The following is a 20,087-nucleotide window of genomic DNA, read 5'->3' on the forward strand; positions in this document are numbered from 1 at the left end:
TTTCAGAACACAACTTTACTGAAGCAGGTACAGCTTTGAATATAGAGAAGGCCTCAGTTAGTGTTGGGAACTGGGGCTGCAATGTTAACATTAGAGAAGGACATATTTCATAACACTAAGAGAGGTAGAATACAAAGTCCTTTTTGGTCTCTGTTTCTTCAACTTGTGGACATTGACTTTACCCCAAATGGGGATTTTCCAGGATATTTTCTTAAATAGCTGCTTTAAAGATTGGAGGTAGACTGATAAAGACGATGTTGATAAATAACACAGGAAAAAAAAGAATGAATGAATCCCGGGATAAACCTGGTTGATATTTGTGAAGGGCATTCTCTTGAAAAGGAAAAAAATTGATCTGATATGCAACAAAAGGGAAAAGGAAGCCAGAATAAATTAGCCAGCACTATTACTCCAGTGCAGAGCAGCACAGTTTTGGGGTAATTATTACATGAAAGGGGGCACTGTCCTGTGTGTTTGTCCACTTTGACCTGTTCATACTTATTAACCTCCACCCCCTGCTTTCAGTTTCTGTCAAGGTGTGCAATTCCCTTAAAATCCATCAACCCACAAGAAATAAGACAAATAATTTTGTAATTCTATTTTATTCTAATATTGTAGTTTCACAGATGTAGCCCAGAATGTAGGCATTATGCAAATATTAAGAGACATTAGCACACTTGAACACAGGGCTATCTGCAATTTTGGGGTGTACCTACACAGTAGTTGGGAGCATGCTTCCCAGTGCAGATAGACAGACAGGCACCAGCTCTACATGTGCTAGCATGCTAAAAATAGCAATGTGGCATGGGCGATGGCTTGGACTACCACCTGAATACTGTGCAGTTAGGCAACTAGTCTGAGTTGCCCCGGCCACACTGCTATTTTAAGCATACTAGCTCAGGCAGAGCTACTGCGACTTGGTCTACCAGTTCTGGAAAGCACATCCCCCTGCTGAAGTGTAGACACACCCTTGGGGACAAAAGTTGCTGATCACAACTCTGAGGAATAGCACCCACAAGTTTTAAAGCATTTATAGTTTGGTCCTAAATTCTCCCCTTCTGCATAAATACACATCCACAGCAAAAAAGGTACAACTGCACCGCACTGCACTTTCCTCCCTTTTGGATTGTAGTGTGGAAGAAGATAGAAGGCACACCAAGTGTACAGAGCCTGAAGATATAAGGGAAATTTTGGAACAGGGTATGTGCCAGAGCAAAAACAATCGCAAAGCTTAGAAATATTGCAAAAATTAAATCACTATGCTTTCCAAAGGATGAAAAAAAGAGAGTCCCTAGTGAGACTAACAACTGGCATTTTCAAACCACACTCCTTTTTTAAGAAGCAAAAAAGATGGGAAACATAAAAAAAAAAAGTGTACAGCCTTCATTTACAAAGAAGTCATCTTTCCCAAATGATCTGTCTGATAAATCACAAACTTAAAAAATAATCTTCTGGCAGAAACACACACATGAAATTTCAGACTGAAATCAAAGGAGGAATCAAAATAGTGTTTTAAACAGAAACCTAGTTGCAACCTCAGCTCTGGAAAGACTATTAGCTCTCCATAATGGAGTGCTCCCTTCAGCTTTGTTCATTTTGCCTAAACAGGGACATACCATTCTGCTGCTATTCCTTTCTTCTTACAGACTGCTTTGTGATGCTGTGGCTCAGTTTTTAAAAGGGTCATAGCTTTAGGTGCTGTACATAAGAAATAACTGTCCGCCATCCCCGACAGGTTATTTTTTAATGCTGTCTGCAGTACATTGCTGTGTAAAGCAGACCAGAACTGCAAAGGCCCATTTGTTCAGCATAATACAAGCCCTCCAAGTTGGGAAGCAGGAGGGGCTGCTTTGCATCCTTTGGAAAGCATAGTGATTTTCATTGTATAGTGCTTTTAGTTCAGACGCTTAATAGAACTGCTCGACAGTTCAGAATTGTAAGAGCTATAAATATGTAATCTATAAAGCCAGGGAATCTTTTTATTTTTCCATTTGCAAACAACTGAATTGAAGTTAGATGCAAACACCGCTACGGGTAAGTAAACTTTTCATAATGGTTACTTAATCTGAGAGTCAATAAAAGATTCATCAATATTTTAAGAAACCTCACCAATTTGACTATTACAAAAATAAAACTGAAGCACAAACCTTACAACAACATTAAAACTGGGTTAAACTGTCAAGAAAGTGCCATAAAATTCAGAGGTCTCACTGGTTATGTATACTTAACTTAGCCCACTGTAACGAGGAGTAACAATAATGGAGTTGTACTGTTAAAACACATGGTCAGCATTCAAATTCAAACAAGTTGTCTCCTATCTGGGGTTTGATTTCAACACCATCAACTTTAACAATTAATTCTTTACTTAATTCTATTATTAATTATATCTTAGAAACCTCAGAGGCTTAGTTCATACCACAAACAACGATGATCCTGATCTGGTGTTAAAAACAGCCTAGCTACAAGTGTGTATAAGCATAAATCATGTTCAGCATGTTTCAGAAGCCTTGGTCAACACCTAGTAAAATAATAATATATCTTGGAGCAGCTATGACAATTCTCAGGCTGTGTTTATGGAGGTATGGAGGGCGCACACTTGTATGTGCATGAGCTCTGCAGGTGGGAACTGTTCTGCTCCCATTCACTCTACAGGAATTGCATGTTACGAGGTGCCCCTGGTTTCCAGCATGGGGGGAAAGCATGAGGTTATCATTATCCTGGTGCAGCTGGACATGTGAACAAATTCCTATATAGGAATTAACATTTGAAAACAAGCTTTAAAATAGAGAATTACAAGTTACAGAAACTCCTGTTTCTGCCATGGTGCTGAACATGGCTTGTGCCTAGCTACCTTTGCAGTACTACCACGTTGAGCCCCAATTCAGCAGTACCCAGTGCTCCCCCTTGTTGTCAACAATGGATAGTCTTTTTAGCGTAAATCTGGGTTACGTGAAATTTGGATTCTCATCAGATCGGTGTTTCTTGTGTTAACACCATGCTATTGCACTGCTTTGGAAGTCATGGACACTTCTCAGTACACAGTTCTTATAGAGGGCATGGAAGCAGAGCAACTATTCAAACTAGGTATGAGAGACTCTTGAGGTGGCCCCATGTAGCCCTTATTTGCTGACTAGACACTCCAGTCAATAAAGGATGCATCTTGTCCAGCATTCCAATACACAGAGATACCAACACACGATTTTACATCATAAACAAAGCATTGTAGGATGCTGAGCCTGAGAATTAAGTTCTGTCCTGCATCTGTCAGAGTTGTTCTTTCCTTCCTTGCACATGCTTGGCTACTGCAGACATGAATGGAAGTGAAGTCATTCAATCACTATTTCAATATGGGACTGTAAAAAACTTTTTAAAAAAAGTATGCATGTTTCCTGTTTCTCTTTATTCTGATCTATATTTGACACTACCCTAGACACAGTCAACAATCATCATTTTCCTTTAAACAAAAACCAAGATACTCGTTGGATTTCTCCCCTCACCCAGTCCCCTACCCACAAACTGGTTTGCACTCAAACTCAACCACACAAACACGCACACAGGGGCAGTCCAGAGCTTATTTTTATGGAACTAAAATTCTCCTGTGTCCTAAATCCCCATCAAGTTACTGAGTGTTAATGTTCATCTTTATTATCAGTACGTAGAGCTTATTATTTGTATTACTGTAGTGTCTCCATCTATCTAGTGACACCACATCAACAGAGACGACTGCCAGTTATCTATTTCACTGTACTAGAATAACATTCATCCCGTTTGTCCCTTCACATTAGCATGTGCCCTGACAAGAGAATCTGACGAAGTATGCACAGAGCCAGAAGCATCCCTGGTTTTATCCCTGATTCTGCAAAGCACTTAACCTCATGCTGAAATGCATGTTTACTTGCCTGATTCTGCACCGATGCAGCCCAGTGGCAAAGCCTCCAATGACTTTAGTGGAGCTGGACTAAGTCCTAAATGCTTTGCTGAGCTGGCCTTTGAAGCCACATTGCCCCATAAAACACTCTTTAGTGATTCCAGGTCAGTATCTCCATGTTCACCATATAAATTTATTTTGTTCTCTACTTTCCTCACTATTGCACGTTTACATTACTTTAGTTAAGGCTGTCCTAATGACAACTGTAAAGGGAGCTATATTTTTTAAGATTTCTTTAATGACCCTGGTTACTGTTCATGTATTTACAGTGTCCTAGAAATATGATGTTAAAAATAAAGTCAATTTATTTCATTCTTTCTTCTGGACTTGAATAGACTTTGTATGCCTAAAAAAATTAAAAAGGAAATTATAAAAAAAAGTGTATTGCAGCCAAGATAATACTTTATTTCAACCACCTAAGATACACTCTCACAAACCTGAATGGCAGAATCTGTTCCTGTGGGGGTTTTTAAATCGATGATAAAATTCTGAAAGCTAGCATTAGACTGTCATGTAAAATTGTATACCAATTCATAAAATCAGATATAGTGTGATCATTCATTTGGCAATAATTTCCAGTGAGAAACAAATCTGATCTCTCTGCATCTTAATCTTTTTCCTGGTGATTCTGTTTTTACCATCATCAGCCTTGTACTCTGTCTCTTTCTTTTCCCCTGGTAAGACACTAAACCCTCTGTCAAGAGTTACAATCCTCTAACAGGCAGCCTTTGTGTGCCCAGCTCTCATTTAAGTTGTCTGCGTTACAGCATAGACAGATAACAAAATCTGTCGAGCCAAACTTATCTACCACATATGCCACTGACGTTCAGAATATGAGTAATGTATTTATTAGAATATGTTATGAAGATAGTATTAATTATGTTGGAAATCATTAGAGAACTAATGCCAGAAATAACCTTCACCTAGAATTTTTAACTGCTTATAAAAAGGATTAATAAAGTCATATATTTTAAGGCCAGAAGGGACCATTATGATCATCTAGTCTGACCTGCTGGGTAACACAGGCCAGAGAATTTCACCCAGTGATTCCTGCAGCAGTCCCAATAACTTGTGAATGAAATAAAGCATAACTTTTAGAAGGAGACATCCAATGATAATTTAAAGAGTCCAAGTGATGGAGAACCCACCACATCCTTTTGTAAACTGTTACAGTAGCTAATTTATTTGAAACAGACTAAAAATCCCTTCCCCTTTCAATCTCTTTTCTTGTGATGTCATAATTCAACTAGCTTTTTTGTTTTCCAGAGTTCCAGGAGAGACAAGACGTAATAGTCTAATTTTAAAAACAAGCAGTAACCCTCCCGCTTAAACATACACAAAGGGTATATACAAAAATACAAAAAAGGGGTACAATCCCATTATTTTTCTTCTTCATATCACCTTTATAACCTGTCTATAAATGTGCTCTTAGCTACCTTGGAGATGGCTCTCATTCCAGACAAGAACCTTATTTGCACCATGAAGAAATTATACTGCAAAGGTGGGGTAGGGTGGTCTTCTGTTTGTTTACTAAACTGTTATAGCTAAGGTGAACAATCTTAACTTATTTGGTCTTTGTTCCCCAGCTTTGAAATTAACTTGAAAACACATTCTAGTTTTCTTTAAAATAAGTAATAAAGTGCAATTAGAAACACTAAACAAATAGGTTTCATTTTCTTGCACAAACCCAAATGTGTACAGTAAAGGACAAGACCTAAAAGGAAAAACAAATAAATTCAACTCTAGGAAGAGTGAGTGAGGTTTAACTTCACTATATAATGTGTTATTGTGTGTATAATGTGTTCTTGTGATCCTCTTTTCTAGCACTGCAGAACTGTCAGGACACATGGTTTATACCTGTATGGTCTCAAGGGGACTCCTGCTTGAAACCACCACAGAAACCAATGGAAAATTCCCTTTACGTTGAAAAGTCAGATAACTTTAAAGCACTGTTCTTGCTTTTATACATTAATATTTATTTTTCATCCCTCCCCTCCCATTAATTCCCCCACACTTTGATAAAAGGATCTTAGCACATCTACCAAGGTACAATTTAAGGCAACTTTCAAACAGCGCATCCAAGCACTCCTTATCTGCTCCTCAACGAAAAGCGGCATCCCCACTTCATTCTATGACATGCTCTGTTTTCCATTAGCCTAACTCCCGAGTCTGAAAGCTAATCGTCTCCTGAAAACTAATGCCAAATTCTGTGTTGTTTCTAGTATGTAGCAAAGATCTGTATACCATTATAACTAGACATTTAAATGAGCAAGAAACGTTCAGACCCAGATTCTCCCCTACATTGAGTCTGCTTTACACTGCTCTGCTAGCAAAAAATGGCCCTAACCCCTCTTAGCTGGCCATGAGAGGATCAGTCCAATGTGGAAAGATTCTTCAGTGCCATAGAGCTGGCACAGTGGCTCCTATGGCACCCTTCCTGCCTCAGGCTGACGTAGGAGGCAGGACTGGCGGACATGCTCTGTGCCTCCCTACACACAGGCAATGCCTGGCTGCTTTAATGGCCCCCTGGGGCCACTGACAGCAGCCTTTACACAGTTCCAAGGTAAGCCTAGGCCCAGACCTGTGCACAGACTTCCCAGGATTAGGAGAGTGCAAAACTGGCTTAAAGTCACTTTTACACACACACACACACACACACACACACACACACACCCCTCCCAAGTGGCACTAACTGTTCCTCAGCCACAGGTAAGGATGTAGCCTCACACCTACACATGAATCACGTCACGGAAGCCAAAGGAACGGATTTTCCCACCTTCCATGACAAAGTTTTGACTATGTTCTGACCATTTCAATGATCATCATCTGTTAGGGTTTCATACATGAATCGAATAAATAGTTTGTATAACTGTTGCTTGCAGTATTTATCAAAGATCAAGAGAAAAATAATAATATATACACAAACCATATGTCCACCAGCTGGGCAAGTCCGTGCTCTTTGGGTGACAAACAGGTAGGTTGGCAGCTTGGATCAAGGCATTTGCTAGTGAGACCTAATGCCCACTGCTTACTATTAAGCGGATACAAATGCATAGAGCCACCTCCGGTAACTACCCCATAACTAGGGCAGATTTAAGGCATGTATAGGACCCCAGCCATGGGATGTCAGAATCTCAGTGTTTTTAAGTTCTTTTTGGCCCTCATGGATGTGAAGAAAAGCTTTAAACATGACAAGAGTAACAGCTGCAGTAACCTCCGCCTGAGTGTGCAGAGAGCCTGAGACAATAGCTCTGAGAGCAGGGAGCTGCCCCATACTGCCAGTGGGGTGCTAAGTCCAATCCCAGCCTGGCAGGAGGGGAAGAACATGCCAGGCTTGGCTCCCCCACCCAAGCAGACACGCCATCAGCTGGGCTGTTAGAACCGAGGGGTCCTCCTGCCACCACCAATGCCTCTCTAGATGGAACGACGACCCCAGCTGCCACCCCTGCTGCTCACAGGCAGAGAAGGACCTCCCTGGCAGAAGTAGCAGCAAAGAAAGGGGCTCCATATTTCTGCTCCTGCCTCTCTGGGTGTGGGAGGGAGCCCCCTGCCACTCCAAATGGTCAGTGGGGCCACAATGGAGGAGCAGAGCCAGGAAGACTGAGGGTGCCTCATGTCATGGCATTGAGGGACGCAGATTGCCTTCATCTGGCCCTATGCTAGGGACTTCTGTTTCTCTCGCCTATGAGCCATTTCCTGTATGAATTGCAGCATGTTCAAGTGTGACTCAGGCAGGTCTTAAACTATCACTTCCCAGCAGCAACAGATGACCACAATCTTCTCTGTTTCTTAGGTCTGAACTAGATCAAATCTCATGATAAGAATGCAATCGCAAACCACAGTTCAATGCAAGATACAAAGTGGGTACAGCTCTGAAAGGAAATTCATGGTCCCATAGCTAAAAATATCTCAGCTGATACCTTTACTGTTCAAAATAAAGCATCAAAGCTCATTCTCTCCGTATCCTCTTTCTTCCCCGTGCCTTCGACTTGGAGGTGCACCAGTTCAGCAGGAAGAACGTTTGAAGTTGGCTTTGCTGGGGGCAATATAATGTAGGTCTGTTCAGAAAAGCTGCCAGTCTAGGTATGCAATTTTGTCCCTCTGATTGGTGATGAGTTTTAAAGCCTTCTGTTCTTTGCTTCATTTTTTTCCAGAAATGTAATTTGTTCACTATTAAACCATTTCAAAAAGCTTATTTCTTCTTAGTTAAGCTGTAAGAAACCTTCTCAAAACTTCAGTGACAGAACACTGCTGCACAAGAGCAAACCAATACTGCAGCAAAGCAGAGTAACAATGTCATCACTTCCTCACAGCCTGACAGCTGGACATTTCCCTCTCCTTCCCAAACATCCTCTCCCCTTTCTCCTCCTCTTCTACTTGTCCAGATATGTTTGGCTGCAGGGAGAACACAGCCTACTCTGTGCTGAGTGGGTGGGATGGGAAGATATATATATGTTTGCAAAGTCAAGCACTCAAAAGTTAGAAATGACAGAATTATGGTGGCTCGTGCAACCTTAATTCTCCCTTCTTGTGCGTACACATGATGATGCAGTCTTTAGTTACATGATCACATACTGTACCACTCTCCACCAAAATTTCAGGTCCCCGTTTCACAGCATGGAGGTGCTAGATCTTTCCAACCAAATGGTTGCAATATTTTTTTTTTTTTTTAGCATACACAAAACAAGGTATTTCCCCCTAACTTTGCTCTTGGAAACAGCTGAATCATTTTAGCTGAAAACTTCCAAACAAATTCAAGTAAGGCAGACTCCCAACATGGAAAATTTCAGTGCAAATGGTTAAAGTGTGGTAAAGTTACAAGCAACAGAACATAGGGTCTTATTATGGGAAGCGTTGGGCAATCTTATTGATAGGCAGCATTATCAGCTCTCTCATAAAAGAGATAAATAATCTAGCACATTTATCAGTTTGTATCTGAACGCACCTGCACAGGAGAGGGCTTCTCTGCCCGTGTAAGGTGTGGGAAATGCTGAATTTCCTGGATCTTTATCTGATTAGCATATAAATACAATGATCAAAGGAGAAACAAAACAGAAGTGCTAGTAGGGGTTATTTCTTCATATCCGCCCTGAATAATTGCCATAACCAATCACAGCATTTGCACAGAAGCTTACAAAAATCTGATATGCTCAGAAAGCAATCATACAGCCACACAGCAATTCCCTATATTCCCGAAAGTCAGTTTTTTATCAGGCTGTTTAGATTTTAAATACGGACAAAAGCGGGGAGGCTTCCTACTAATGAATCTATCCCTGCAGCAGACATCTCTGCTGTGAGCATTTAAAACATACAATTTATTACTATCTACAGTATGTAAATTAGCACATGCACACACACATACATCTGTCTATACCTGGGCTGTTTCTTTGGAGGTGGAGGAGGAGGTGCAAATTCCTCAGTTTCATTCTTGTCTTTAGGGAAATCAAAAGCAAAAGATGCTGATTTGCTCATTGCAGCCTTTTTTTCCTGCACAGAACAAGCTGTTCCATTCTCGACTTCCCTTGCCTGTGTGCAGGTTAAAAAGCCCTGTTCTTCCTCTTCTTCCTCCTCTATCCGGCACTGCCTGCTCCATGAAGCACTATAGTATTTATGCCTTCTCTCATAGGATGAACCTGGAGGACCCCTGTTGAGCTCCTCTGCAGAGACTCTGTTAATAAGAGAGCAGAGAGAAGGCAGGGCCCCAGAGGCACTGGTATCTATGCAATTCCTTGAAGAGAATTGGGTGCTGGTATCATTGTGGACATTCCTGTCGCAGAACTCTGCCACAGGAGAGCTGACTGAAGGCATACGAGTCCCCTCGCTGCCAGGCAGACTGCTTTCGGACATCTTTGGGGGACCAGCAGGAGTCTCATTAACTATGCCCTGGCTCTGGGTCTGCTGGTGAAACGGCGGGCTGCTTTCACTTGAACCCATCTCACTGCCTGCTTGCGAGCCCTCTCTGTGCCCAAAGGAAGGAGAAGGGATCTCAAAGTCTGGATGAGAGGTGGGGCTGGCGCAGGGCCACTGGACCCCAACAGCTGAGTCTGGACTGCTCAGAAATATTGTCCTGTGATCATCCTCTGTGTGTGTGGCCATGACTGTAATCTTTGCTGCTATCTGTGTGGCTGAGTCCTGGGGCTCCCTTTCACTGCTCAGGTGACGCATCCCCTCTCGCCACATGCCATGGGCCTGCTCTCTCAGAGGGCTTAGTGCCAGCCCATCTCTCTTGGTTTGCGTGCCAGAATTATTCAGCTGCACCTTTTTTCTCTTGGTGCTCTCAGCATAAATGGGCTCACTGTGGGCAGGTGCTGTGTGGCGGGCACATTGGGGGTTGCTCGAGTTTTCCACGTGGTTTTCTCTGGTGAGATCTGACTGTTCAGAGAAAGGGCAGTAATCATTTTCCTGGGGTAAAACAAGGGGACTGCTGCTGTCACTGCTGCTACTGCTGCTGCTCGATACACTGTCTGACAGGGTGGCAGCACCAGAGATAAGTGCTAACTTTTTTCTCTCCGAGTGTGCATTATTTCGTGGAGAGTCCTGTAAACAGTGTTTCCTTTGAAAACTTGAGTCTGAGTTCACCGGTCTGCATTCATCCTCACAAAACTTTACTGCCCTTGTCTTTGCTCGTGGATTCACTGCAGCGTCCTGCTCCTCACGGAAACTCGAGGTTAGCTTTTCACTGTCATGCCATGCTACCTTGCTTTCTGCACATGGAGTGTCCCGTGGGACAGGACCCTCTCTGCAATAGTCTGTGATGGAACAGTATTCCCCACTTTCACTTTCAAAGCCAGGAGAGCAGCAATTGTCACTGCTCGCTGAGGAAAGCGTTGTGCCGTTTCTTTGCTGAAAGGCTGGACACCCAGGAAAGTCAGTGGAGGAATCAGTGCTTCTGTCAGCAAAAGTGGATGATTGGTGGCAGAAGCCCCTATGTGGAAAGGTGAACTTTTCCTTGTTCCAAAGTACAGCTCTGTCCTCCCATCCACCCACCTCTCCCTCAAACACCGAACTATTAAAGGAGATATTTCTTTCTACTCGGCTTTCCAGGCTGGGCAGGCCCACTCCAGAGTAGCCATGGAAATAGTGAGGAGCGCAGTCATTTGGTGTATCAGGCATGAAGGGCTTTCTCACAGCATTGGTGCTGAAACTGTTGAGGCATGTCATTTGTGCTTCTCCTGGCTTCACAGGGAGATGGTTTTCAGAGGCCATTCTCCAGCTGACCTACATGGGCCAAAGATAAAAATACATGTTCAAGATGTGCATTTAAAGAAGGAAAAAGGCAAATGCTGTTCTGTTGCAGACTTCCCTCAGGGGTATGGTTAGTCCTGCTCTGCCTTGTGTATTCACCACACTGGTGACTACTGAAACCTTTTCTGCTTAAGTTCCAGAGGGGTAGCCGTGTTAGTCTGTATATAGTAAAAACAACGAGAGTCCTGTGGCACTTTAAAGACTAACAAATTTAATTTCTGCAGGCATAAGCTTTCATGGGCTGCAACCCACTTTGTCAGATGCATCGTTGCAGCCCACGAAAGCTTATGCCTGCAGAAATTAAATTTGTTAGTCTTTAAAGTGCTTCAGGACTCTCATCGTCTTTTCTGCTTAAGCTACACTTGTCCAACTTTCTGCACCATTTGCAGCCCTTGCATTATTAATTATGTCAATACAGTGAACAAGATATTACCTTTCCCTCCCATTCAAGTCCTTATCCAGGACAGAGAATAACATTTTCAACCTGCCGCACTAGATGTGTGTATTCTATTTAGAGTCATCAACATATAATTAAAAATTCACAGATTACAAAGAGTATATCTTTCATCTGACGTTATTTCCGCTTTCCACTTTATAATCCAGCTTTGTACTGTACAGTTTACAGAATGGAACCTCTTATAATGAAGGGTTTCTCTCATGAAAAAATACTTCATTATATGTGGAATTTCCACTATAACAGGAGAAGGCCTACCTCGCAAAAGACCCCTTCTTCTTCCATCTGGAAGTGGCAGCAGCGCACCTCTTCCTTCCTGCACTTGCCAGAGGCACTAGCAGCTATGTATCTGTGGGCATCCACATCTCATTCTGGAAGACCTTATCTTTACTCCCATTGGAGAGCAGCAGTAGCAAGACCAGCAATCAAGGGTTCTTCCTTACCATCCTACCCTGCCTACCTCGGATAGTGACAATTTTTCTTCTCCTCTGTTCAATAAGGGAAGAGAAGCAAGAATCCCATGGAAGGCAGAGTGTAACCCATGCCAGTTAAATGATAAATTGTTGCATTCCTAGGGATTTGACATGGTGGAATCTGCTTATAAGGGAGTGAAACTTCAGCATGAGCCAAATTCAGCTGTCACTAACAGGAAAAAAACTAGTGTAACTCCATTGGCTTCAATGAAGTTAAGCTGCATTGACACTGATATGCCTGAGTGAGAATTTGTCCCTAAAAAGAAGCAAGCAGAGTACTAGAACTCTAATAAAATGCATTGCAGCACTTTTATTCCACTTCACTATAAAATGATTCACTATACCAGAATATATTATGAGCAGCTCCCACTGAGTTTTGAAATAGATAGGGAGAAATGCACACATTAGAAAATAATCTGGCCCGGTTGGAGCAGTCTGTTTCAAACAGAGGTGCAGGATGAATTCAACATAGCTATAATGATCAGCCACCAGAAGAAGAACTTGTCATGAAGCTGTACCACTGACACACAGACCTCCTCTGCTCACTGATTAGTCAATGAGAGTTGGCACAACTAGTCACCAGTTTGCGTAGGCAAGGATTTCAAGGTTATCAGAGAAGTGAGTAGGATTGGGCAAAGATAACACACACAGAATTAAAGAAGTATGGGCTGGATGAATGGACTATAAAATGGATAGAGAGCTGGCTAGATCATCGGGCTCAACAGATAGTGATCAATGGCTCGATGTCTAGCTGGCAGCCGGTAACAAGTGGAGTGTCCCAGGGATTGGTCCTGGGACCGGTTTTGTTCAACATCTTCATTAATGATCTGGAGGATGGGGTAGATTGCATCCTCAGCTAGTTTGCAGATGACACTGAGCTAGGGGGAGTGGTAGATACCCTGGAAGACAGGGACGGGATACAGAGTGACCTAGACAAATTGGAGGATTGAGACAAAAGAAATCGGATGAGGTTCAACAAGAACAAGTGCAAAGTCCTGCACCTAGGATGGAAGAATCCTATGCACAGCTACAAACTGGGGACGGACAAGCTAGGCAGCAGTTCTGCAGAAAAGGACCTGGGGGTTACAGTGAATAAGAAGCTGGATATGAGTCAGCAGTGTGCCCTGGTTGCCAAGAAGACTAATAGCATATTGAGCTGCATTACTAGAAGCACTGCCAGCAGATCGAGGGAAGTGATTATTCCCCTCGATTTGGTATTGGTGAGGCTGCATTTGGAGTACTGTGTCCAGTTTTGGGCCCTTCACTATAAATGGATGTGGACAAGTTGGAGAGAGTCCAGCGGAGGGCAACAAAATGATTAGGGGGCTGGAGCACAAGACTTATGAGGAGAGGCTGAGGGAACTAGCCTTGTTTAGTCTGCAGAAGAGAAGAATGAGGGGGGATTTGATAGCAGCCTTTAACTACCTGAAAGGGGGTTCCAGGGAGGATGGAACTAGGCTGTTCTCAGTGGTAGTAGATGACAGAACAAGGAGCAATGATCTCAAGTTGCAGTGGGGGGGTCTAGGTTAGATATTAGGAAAAAGTTTTTCACTAGGAGGGTGGTGAAGCACTGGAATGGGTTACCTAGGGAGGTGGTGGAATCTCCATCCTTAGAGGTTTTTAAGCTGCAGCTTGACAAAGCCCTGCTGGGATGATTTAGTTGAGGTTAGTCCTGCTTTGAGCAGGGAGTTGGACTAGATGACCTTCTGAGGTCCCTTCCAACTCTAATATTCTTTGAGTATTCAAGGTCCTAACCAAGTATTTATCTAGAATAGCTAAAAAGGCTCTGAATCAAAACTCCAGAGCTGAACGCCCACAGGATTTGGGAGAAAGGCTGAACTGAACACTGCTGCTTAATCCCACCTCTGGATGTAACCGTTGCTTAATACATTCTCCCTTCATCATATTTTTCCCTTCATCTATCATATTTAGGAAGATATTAAGGGGGCCTGAATGGTACAGGAGATTTACAATGGAACAGAGAAACACGCACATCTAGGCTGCTAGGTTATCAGCCCAGACTGACATTAACAGCTGATGTTAACAGCTGATATTAACTGAACCATTAACAGCTGATGGTGATTTGATGGCCTGTGTGAAATAAGCTGTTCAGTTATACATTTGGCAAACTTGTTCTCAGACTCAGCAGAGAAACCAAGGACTACCTGGGCATGAAGATCCTCTCACCCCTACCAGTGGTCCCTCCCAGTCAGGACTGAGGAACACACCGCAAGGCTGTGAGGAGAAGCAGGCCCCGGATGGCCCATGCAGTATATAAACAGAGGATTTCAGTTCTCAGGTAGTCAAGCAGAAAATTATCTCCAGGGAAAAAAACAATTAAAAATGAAAAATGTAACAAGATACTGAGTGAATAACATTATTTTAAAGTATCCTCTTTATACATGATTCTTCAAGAATTATGTTTGTGATGTTGTTCAGTATTATCTAATTTACACAAGGTCCCACTAGATTTAACAAGTTGGAAGCCAAGCATTTTACATCAGAAACACAAACCTCCGGTGCTGAGGGGTTTAAAACCTAGTGGAAAGCAGACGAGGCAGGAAAGAAAGATATTGGCTTAAAAAAACCAAAACACACACACACAGAGAAATAAAAAGTAATGGAAGTAGACACACAATAGTCTTGTCATAGCAAATATCTTTATTGCTCCCCACCAAAAGCAAATATTATAACGGGAGCAGCACTGTAAAATACCACACCCCTTATTAATCATTACCTGGGAGATATCTGCATTCATATTCACATCCGCCCATACGTCAGAAACATCGAGGTTGATCATTGTTGGCTTCACTGCAATCATTGGCTTTGAGTAAGGCGAGGCAATTACACATTCACCTTCCAGGGGTGTCTCCTCAGCCTTGCTTCTAATTCCATTCAGGTTGCATAAAGGCAAGCTGCTGGCTTCCAGCTCAAGGGATGCGTGCAGCCTGTGGGAACGTTTGGGGTAGAAACAGTTTTTGCAGGAGTTAGGCTTCCAAATGTGTTCCACAAAGTTACTGCACACAGACATTTTCAAGTCCTCCAGGTTCAGACAGATGGCGCTCTGCATCTTGTGTACTGAGTTCCGCTCTTCATTTTGTGTTCGCCCTTTGAAGATGGTCTTAAAGATTTAGACCGTCCTGTCACTGAGTTACCTGGAAAGGCAGATACACTGCCTGGTTAGTGATTTTATACAGGACAATTGGAAGATTTTCATTTAAATGCGGGGAGGGGGGAAGTTAGAATTACACTTACTCTGCTTTCCCTACAAAGGGTCACTGTTTATAAGGCTTCTTTCACTGCTTAGGTAGATAGAGCCTACACAATCACCTACAAAGCCTCCACTTCTAAGCATAACTCTATAATGAGGATGGAGTGTACATCAAACAAGCAGCATTCCTTCGAGAATCAATTCATTGTTTAAAAAGCACATATAACCAGACTCATACCGTGTCTAGGCCAAAGGTAAGGGAAACTGATACAGAGGGTGTGTGTCTGGTAAATATCCATTCGTGGTTCTGAGAGTGGGCTTGGAGGAGGAGGAATTCCCTTTAAAAACAAAATTACTTCTAGGAGAAACAGGACTAGTGAAGAAAAGGATAAAGGCCAGAGTTCTGTAACCCAGTGCTTAGCAACCACCATATCCCCCTGAAATGTAACAGTAATTACATCCTAAATCAGGATTTATATGTGCAAGTAATAGCCACAAAACAAGAAAAGGTTGAAACAGAAAGAAAGGCTGTTAATCTGCTGTTGAATCTGACCTGAGAGAGATAAAGCTTTTATCTGTTTTACCGGAAGTTACAAATAATACTTTCAGCTAACTGAAATAGCCTATTGGCTACAAGGTTGAAATTGAGCATACACAGATTAACAACTCCCTGCTCCTGGATTACTTACAGATGGGGAATCCTGTCCCTCTTTCCTCTCCAGTAATGGAAAGAGAAAATTCCCCATGAAGAGTTCTATTTTGGGTCAGTCTTCTTTCTTTGCTGTGAAGTTTAACCAAATTCTCACAATAGCTACCTGAAACTAACCCCGTAGGGAAATCTTTAGATACTGGAGTCACAGAAAGCAGGGACAATTTAGTTGACCCCAGGAAAGCCACAGGGAAGGCTGAGAAGGGAAAATGTGCAGATAAAACATGTCTCTCAATGAAAATCCTTCCATACCTAGTTCTCCCTTATCCCTTTTATTCCCACAACTTTCCTCTGGTCAGCAGATGCCAATGTAAAGCAACATGAAGCAAATCTCTTCCCTAGGAACTCCCTCTAGTTTGAAGCATTCCAAGAATCAGGCCCTTAGGGAGCGACAGACAAATTCTGGAGCTTGAACTGAAGTAATTCCCCAATCCTCTGGATAGCAACATCCCTAGGCCTCAGAACTGAAGTCTGAATAAGTACTTTTTATAAATTTTCCTCTGCGTTATAGTGTATTAACCCATCACAACAATGGGACAAAGTGTTATCAATAAAATCCCCTAAAACTAGACGCACCAACTTTACTAGATTTAGGCTACAAACTGAGACTCCCATATCTTTTGGTAGCACTACAAAGACACCATATTCTAGGTCTCAGCTAGTCAAAAACATTATTAAAGTGAAGTTAATGTTGTAGACACATACCGACATGGTCAAGCCTTAGGAGACTTGGCGACTCATGGGTCGTTCAGCTGAAAAACGATCCATTTTACACTGACAAGACTGCCTAATAATCAGTTTATATTCTGAAGTCTATCTCTGCAAGGAAAAGGGCTAAAAACTGTTTTTCTTTAAATAAAAGCTCAGCAGTCATTTGATATATTATACCAAAGCTCAAAAAAGTCAAGTTTTTAGCCATGGCCCAATCTGAAAAGTTCACTTCTGAAATTAGACTTTGATCAACTAAAGGTTGGTGTTCTGCCCTAGTTCTCAGAAAGAGAGAGAGTTCAATAAACTATGTTCTATTTCTCTGCTATAATCTGGCAACAAAAGTTAGAATGTTAGGACATTATAATTCAGGAACCTCTTGTCTGAGCTACTTTATTTGTTTTTAGAAAAGTCTACTACAGCTCCAGACCTAAATTTACCAATTTTAAGTTAAATTAGCCACCCAAGAACTAGTGTGTCATGTGATACTTCACTTAAAGACAAATTGTTACCACCATAAAAATAATTGGGGGGTTGAGGCAGTAACAGTGAAGTTCACTTACATTCACATAAAATAATATAGAAATTACTTCTTTTCTTATTTTAATTTTTAATGTTATTTAATTAAAATTCATTAATATTTTTGGTATTTAACCACACTAATCTGGGGTATTTTTCTACCTTTTTTCATCTGTGACTCACAAACCATCCACCTTTGCTCTTGTGACTCTATACACGGTTTCCCCAAATCCTTTGCAGCGGGTTAGGTAAAAAGAAATTCTGTAATAAATGATAATGGGTTAGTTTTTTAGCTCATTGTGCCACCTATGGCCAAAGATGTCACTTAATTCACTGCATGTACATTTTATAATTTCACATTTGAAAATACAATTGTACATTCTTATCAGACATTTAATTTTAACTGCACATTCTCCAGTATTAAAGGTAAAGCTATCTGAATCCATAAAGTTATTGTTGGAGCCAAAAGGACTAGAATGGAAGATCAGATTGTTTTTGTTTGTTTTTTTATTTAAAAAAAAAACAAAAAAAACCCACAACCAAAAAAACCATCTTCCTGAATCGCTGTGGGTGTGTAACATCAAAACTGAGAACCACTATTACTCTATATATCCACACTGCAGTGATTATATATTACATAATGTAGATACAAGATACAATTTAATGAATATTTTTTAAATCAATGGGAATTTACATGGTACATATTGCAGGTCCAGAAGAGCAATGCTGGGAGTAATGAAAGTATCACAATCATACAAATTCTGCAAAATGGTGATACCCATCACAAGACTTCTTTTTTCCCCTGCAAAACAACCTTATTCAACAGGAATCTATGTATTTGTTAGTAATAGTTCCACTGATGACAAATCAAATCACGTGGAGCTGTGAAGCCAATATAACGCTAGAGGAAAGTCATTGTTTCCATAAATATATTTGCAATGTAGTTTTAAATGTATATTTCTACTGTAAAAATAATACACAAAAGAATTCCCAATACTACAAAACACAGGAAATGAAATTCAAGAAACATATGACCCTGGAAACACTGATTAAGTTCAAAGAATTAGAACTTTCAATGAAATAAAAAGACAGAAAATATCACACTCTTTTAGTTGGATGACAGAAAATTGAGGATAGCGTGGGTTGGAAAGTATGCATGCCACCCTGATAAGACTGTGACTAACAGGCATAAGCAAGGAACTTTTAACTCAGTCTATCCATGTTTAAATTTTTCTGAGGTAAGAAGGACAACTAGGCAAAGAGGAAGTGGCAACCTTAAACTGGCCAAAGCAAGGGATTTAAGAGTCAAATCACGATGTTAAGACTTTTTTGTATGTACTGTAGTAATCCAATCAGTGGCAGGAATGCAGTTTGAAACCAAGCTCAGTTTAAACAAATGTAGAATACATTTGTTTCATGGCATCCAATTACACCAAAAATGCTCTGGGTTTGGACAACGTTATGTCAAATTCCCTGTCTCCTTTTGAAAAGGTCTTGTAAACAGTTTATTAATTTGTTTTAAATCTGGCTCTAAACTCAGGAGGCTGGAAAACTCTTAACACAGCCAGAGCTTTGGGCTGTGCTAGCCTTTCGCTTTGTGGAAACCATGTGATGGGACTTACCTGCTCCAAGGAAAACATTCGCACAGTCACGTCGGAGGGAGACAAAACGTCAGTCCTGGCAGTCCGCAGAGCTCAAGTAGCTCGCCAGGCATGAACTGAGCTATTCTCCTGCAACTCGTGGAGCCCTAGCTGGAGTGAAGGAAATCCACGTATAAAAACTATGGAAAGCCAGCCCAGGACGCCCTTTCCTTGCCTCCACCCGGACAAAACCCTGGCTCGCTGCAGCCCGCTGCCTGCAAGGGAAGAGCAATTGTGCCTCTCGGCATGGCAAGCGGCAGCACCGCTGAGCCCCTCTCTGGGGGCTGGGGACACGTTTTACTGACCAGGGAGGATCCAGGCTTTTCCGTCCAGACGGGGGGGGGGGAAGAGAGGTTTGCTCTTCTGAGGAAAGACGCCGATATTTGGGGCATGGCTTGGAAATATCAGAAACCCGCAAACAAGCTCCCCCCCCGCCGCACTCCGGGACACACGCGGGCTCCCGAACACGCCCCGCGGCTCAGCAGCCCCGCGTGCCCGCGCCAGGGGGTGCCCGCAGCCCGAGGCCACGCAGCCCGGTTGGAACGAGCGACACAAACCTCCGCGCCGCACCGGCTCCCAGCCTTCCCGCGCCGCCGCCGTGCGACTGCGAGCCGGGCCAGGCGGGTCCCCGCTGCTGTGTGGGGCGGTGCGGGGGCCGGGCTCCCTCCCAGCCCCTCCCCCTGGGACAGCGCCGCGGGCGGGACTCGGCAGAGCCCCTCCCCCAACCCCGCACGGGCCTCCCCTAGCAGCACCCCCCAACCCCTCGCCCAAATCCGCCGCAGCACTGCCACCCCCAACCTTGTCCCCCCAACGTCCTCTGGCCAGCACACCCACAGCGCCCAGGAGCACAGCCCCTCCCAGACCCTGCCTCAGCTGCAGCCCCACAGCCCCTTCCTACAACCTCCCCGAGCACCCCTCCCCCATCGCCTGCCCCAAATATCCTCCCTCAGCTTCCCCACAACCCCTCCCTAATATCCTTCCTCAACTTCCACACGGCCCATCCCCCCCAATATCCTCCCCCAGTAGCAGCCCCCCAATATTCTCAGCAGGCCCACAGGCCCCTCCCACTATCCTCCCCCAGGTTCCACATAGCATCTTCCCCAAAACTCTCCAGCACCCTCACAAACCCCCTGCCCAATCTCCTCCTCAGTGTCCTCCCCCAGCTCCCCCACAACCCTGCCCCAGCACCTCAACAACACC

At 42.9% G+C, this 20,087-nt stretch overlaps 1 protein-coding gene across 4 annotated transcripts in view; it reads right to left on the reverse strand.

Annotated features, from left to right (window-relative positions):
• PRAG1 (PEAK1 related, kinase-activating pseudokinase 1) overlaps window positions 1-18,994 on the reverse strand; it is a 40,870-nt gene extending 21,876 nt beyond the window's left edge. The window contains exons 1-4 of one of the 4 annotated variants that reach the window (XM_067556978.1): window positions 18,870-18,994; window positions 17,442-17,508; window positions 14,838-15,255; window positions 9,291-11,146 (exon numbers count right to left, since the gene is read on the reverse strand). In XM_067556978.1, the coding sequence (XP_067413079.1) occupies window positions 9,291-11,146; window positions 14,838-15,170 (2,189 nt within the window). In that variant the 5' untranslated portion in view covers window positions 15,171-15,255; window positions 17,442-17,508; window positions 18,870-18,994. Of the gene's footprint in view, window positions 1-9,290; window positions 11,147-14,837; window positions 15,256-17,409; window positions 17,509-18,869 lie in introns of all 4 variants that reach the window. The other 3 variants (XM_067556979.1, XM_067556976.1, XM_067556977.1) reach the window with 3 other exon arrangements.
• Between the last annotated feature and the right edge of the window lie 1,093 nt (window positions 18,995-20,087).

The sequence above is a fragment of the Emydura macquarii genome, unplaced genomic scaffold (genome assembly GCF_026122565.2).
Source record: "Emydura macquarii macquarii isolate MOO-44397 ecotype Brisbane River unplaced genomic scaffold, CSIRO-AGI_Emac_v2 contig_1790, whole genome shotgun sequence".
Classification (NCBI taxonomy): Eukaryota; Metazoa; Chordata; order Testudines; family Chelidae; genus Emydura; species Emydura macquarii.